Source organism: Limulus polyphemus, unplaced genomic scaffold (assembly GCF_000517525.1).
Source record: "Limulus polyphemus unplaced genomic scaffold, Limulus_polyphemus-2.1.2 Scaffold7567, whole genome shotgun sequence".
Taxonomy (NCBI): domain Eukaryota; kingdom Metazoa; phylum Arthropoda; class Merostomata; order Xiphosura; family Limulidae; genus Limulus; species Limulus polyphemus.
In genome coordinates this window covers 23,314-27,545 of record NW_013673177.1, presented here as the reverse complement: position 1 = coordinate 27,545, position 4,232 = coordinate 23,314, and the positions used below count along the sequence as shown (strand labels likewise).

Genomic DNA, 4,232 nt, shown 5'->3' with positions numbered 1-4,232 from the left:
TCCTCCCAGTATACCAGTTCGTGTCTAGGTAAGATATTGCTACAATTAAATAAACCAACTATCCTCCCAGTATACCAGTTCGTGTCTAGGTAAGATATTGCTACAATTAAATAAACCAACTATCCTCCCAGTATACCAGTTCGTGTCTAGGTAAGATACTGCTACAATTAAATAAACCAACTATCCTCCCAGTATACCAGTTCGTGTCTAGGTAAGATACTGCTACAATTAAATAAACCAACTATCCTTCCAGTATACCAGTTCGTGTCTAGGTAAGATACTGCTAGAATTAAATAAACCAACTATCCTCCCAGTATACCAGTTCGTGTCTAGGTAAGATATTACTACAACTAAATAAACCAACTATCCTCCCAGCTGCCTACCTTGTTGTCCACCAGTTCAAAATAGGAGACAGCTAGAGCGGATATAATAACTATTAAAATAATCAGTACATGATGAACGTAAATTCCCTATTTTAAAATTCGATCTTGACCGTTGACATTGTTAGTATTAACTTTTTCTCTGCAATGATTCTTTGAAAATAGTATACTGTTCCTTATCACTAACATTCCTTTATCTGGGAAGGGGGTTGAGGATGGTAAATAGTTGTTTCGTCACCATTATCGCCGGGGTCGATGTCAGATCTCTAAACAAATCGCAGTATAAATACCATCGCCCTGACGTGAGTTAACAACGAAATAGCAGCAAAACAAGATGTCGAAACAGCTACTTCCAGCGTTGTTGTTACTTATTTCCCTTCATTCTGTGCAGAGCTACATCACATACATCGAGAAGCGATTTCCTTTAGAGGTTAGTTAAAATTTTGTTCATTTCAGTGTTTGTGGGATTTTGTTGTTAGTTTGTCAGGTTAATACCGACATGTTCAAAATTTAATATGGTGAAACTACAACATTAAACCTCGTAAATATTCTGAGACCACTTCGCTATTTCGTACAGAAAAAAAGAAACGGTCCTGATATAAAAATATAAGTTCAAGAGTGGCTGTATATGTTCCCCTGTAACACGGCGGTAAGTTTACGGACTTACAACACCAAAATTCGTGGTTCAATACCCCGCAGTGGACATGCCCAATATCGCTTTGCTCTAAAACAAACAAACGACTATGTATGTGAAACATAATGTCTAACTAGGATTTTCTAGGATTTGTTAATTAAGAAGTGTTGAACATTAGATGGAGCAGGGTAATCCAAACATTCCAAGTGTTGAACATTAGATGGAACAGGGCAATATAAACATTCCAAGTGTTGAACGTCAGATGGAGCAGGGTAATCCAAACGTACAAGTGTTGAACATTAGATGGAGCAGGGTAATCCAAACATTCCAAGTGTTGAACATTAGATGGAACAGAGCAATATAAACATTCCAAGTGCTGAACATTAGATGGAACAGGGTAATCAAAACATTCCAAGTGCTGAACATGAGATGGAACAGGGTAATCCAAACATTCCAAGTGCTGAACATTAGATGGAACAGGGTAATCCAAACATTCCAAGTGTTGAACATTAGATGGAACAGGGCAATATAAACATTCCAAGTGTTGAACATTAGATGGAACAGGGTAATCTAAACATTAGAAGTGTTGAACGCTAGATGGAACAAGGCAATATAAACATTCCAAGTGTTGAACATTAGATGGAACAGGGTAATCTAAACATTAGAAGTGTTGAACGTTAGATGGAACAGGGCAATATAAACATTCCAAGTGTTGAACATTAGATGGAACAGGGTAATCTAAACATTAGAAGTGCTGAACATTAAATGGAACAGAGCAATATAAACATTCCAAGTGTTGAACGGTAGATGGAACAGGGCAATCGAAACATTCGAAGTGCTGAACATTAAATGGAACAGGGCAATCTAAACATTACAAGTGTTGAACGTTAGATGGAACAAAGCAATCTAAACATTCGAAGTGCTGAACATTAAATGGAACAGGGCAATCCAAACATTCCTTTCGTTTGTTTGTTTTAGAATTTCACGTAAGGCTACTCCAGGACTACCTGTGTTTAGCCGTCCCTAATTGTGAACTAAAAGACTAGAAAGAAGGCAGCTAATAAACAGCACCCACCGCCAAATCTTGGTCTACTCTTATTTGATCAAATAGTAGAATTTGACTGTTATCTTTATAGCACCATCAATGACCCAAAGTGTGACGCTTATTTTTGTGGAAACAGATCACGAACCATGAATTTTTATTTTCAAAGTTTGTGCACGCCACTCACTAGGCCAAACACGGTCCATTTGTTTCCAGTAAATATACTGAACATATTAAGTTTGTTGACGTCATTATATTCCAGATTTCAAGTTTATTCTTTAAAAAAATTCAGTTATTTTAGATAATCTTGAAAAAAGCTCCTTACTCTGCAGTAAATAGTTATTGTGTAAATGAATGTAAATATGTATTCGTATATCAACTAACTAGTATAAAAACCAAAATTTCAAACTATTTTTAAAATTTTTAATCTTAAAATTACTGACTTGTTTTTATACCTTTCACTACCGTAAAGATCCACATATTACATCAAATTGAATATTTTAGTATTTTATCTGTTACAATTACATCAAACTGAGTACTCTAGTATTTTTATCTGTTAAAATAACATCAAACTGAGTACTTTAGGGCGAAGTCACCAATTTTCTGAGTAAAACATCCAGAGGACCACACTAGTAATGTGTGAGAATATTGATGGTATTTTATAATATTATTAGGGACCCTGTAACCATGGTAGCTACAGGGTCTTGTGCACTTTCGTCCTTGGTCCTAGCTAATGCTGTTAATTTTTAGAAATGCTGGTATGGTGTCTGAGCATAAATCAATAACATGTCAGTCAACCTTAGGAACGTTCAAGTAGTAAACATATAAATATTATTGGTGTTCATTTATAAATAAAAGAGCAAACTCACATAATATAATTCTTACATTTAACTTGAAAAAGAAACAGATAAAGAAGTTCTGGATTACTGCTATCGTTATCTGTGTCACAATAACCACTAAAAGTTTATTATAGGCTCTTAGCTATTTGATAATATTTTTATTGAAGTTGAGTGGGAATAGCGTGGAAAACTGATAAATTTATTTCGATGTGATAAACAAAAAGATAATAATTCTCGTGTTTAATAAAATTAGTAATAGCAGAAACTTTGAATGTTTGAAAACAAACGACAAATCACAACCAATTGGATAACTTAATTACATATCACAACGTGACTATTTGGACATAACCTATCACAACATAACTATTTGGACATAACCTATTACAACGTAACTATGTGGACATAACATATTACAACGTAACTATTTGGACATAACCTATTACAACGTAACTATTTGGACATAACCTATCACAACATAACTATTTGGACATAACCTATTACAACGTAACTATGTGGACATAACCTATTACAACGTAACTATTTGGACATAACCTATTACAACGTAACTATATGGACATAACATATTACAACGTAACTATTTGGACATAACCTATTACAACGTAACTATTTGGACATAACCTATCACAACATAACTATTTGGACATAACCTATTACAACGTAACTATGTGGACATAACATATTACAACGTAACTATTTGGACATAACCTATTACAACGTAACTATGTGGACATAATATATTACAACGTAACTATGTGGACATAACATATTACAACGTAACTATTTGGACATAACCTATCACAACATAACTATTTGGACATAACATATTACAACGTAACTATGTGGACATAACATATTACAACGTAACTATTTGGACATAACCTATTACAACGTAACTATGTGGACATAACATATTACAACGTGACTATTTGGACATAACCTATTACAACGTAACTATTTGGACATAACCTATCACATGTGGTGTGATTTGTGACATAGATATTCCAGATGGCGTGATTTGTGACACAGACATTCCAGATGGCGTGATTTGTGACACAGACATTGCAGGTGGTGTGATTTGTGACATAGACATTGCAGATGCCATGATTTGTGACACAGGTGGTGTGATTTGTGACATAGACATTACAGATGGTGAGATTTGTGGCACAGCGTAACAAAGGAACACAAACCGTATGTAATCAAAGTTCTTTGTTTTTCAATTTGATTACGAGGAACACACGTTATAATTTATCATAAAGTTCTTTGTTTTTAAGTTTGATGACGAGGAACACACGTTATAATTTATCATAAAGTTCTTT

At 34.4% G+C, this 4,232-nt stretch overlaps 1 protein-coding gene across 1 annotated transcript in view; it reads left to right on the top strand.

Moving 5' to 3' along the window:
• The first annotated feature begins 653 nt into the window (after positions 1-653).
• Positions 654-4,232, top strand: part of LOC111089844 (beta-hexosaminidase subunit beta-like) — a 19,440-nt gene continuing 15,861 nt past the window's right edge. The window contains exon 1 of the mRNA XM_022403008.1: positions 654-810. Coding sequence (XP_022258716.1) covers positions 715-810 — 96 coding nt within the window. The 5' untranslated portion in view covers positions 654-714. The remainder of the gene's footprint in view (positions 811-4,232) is intronic.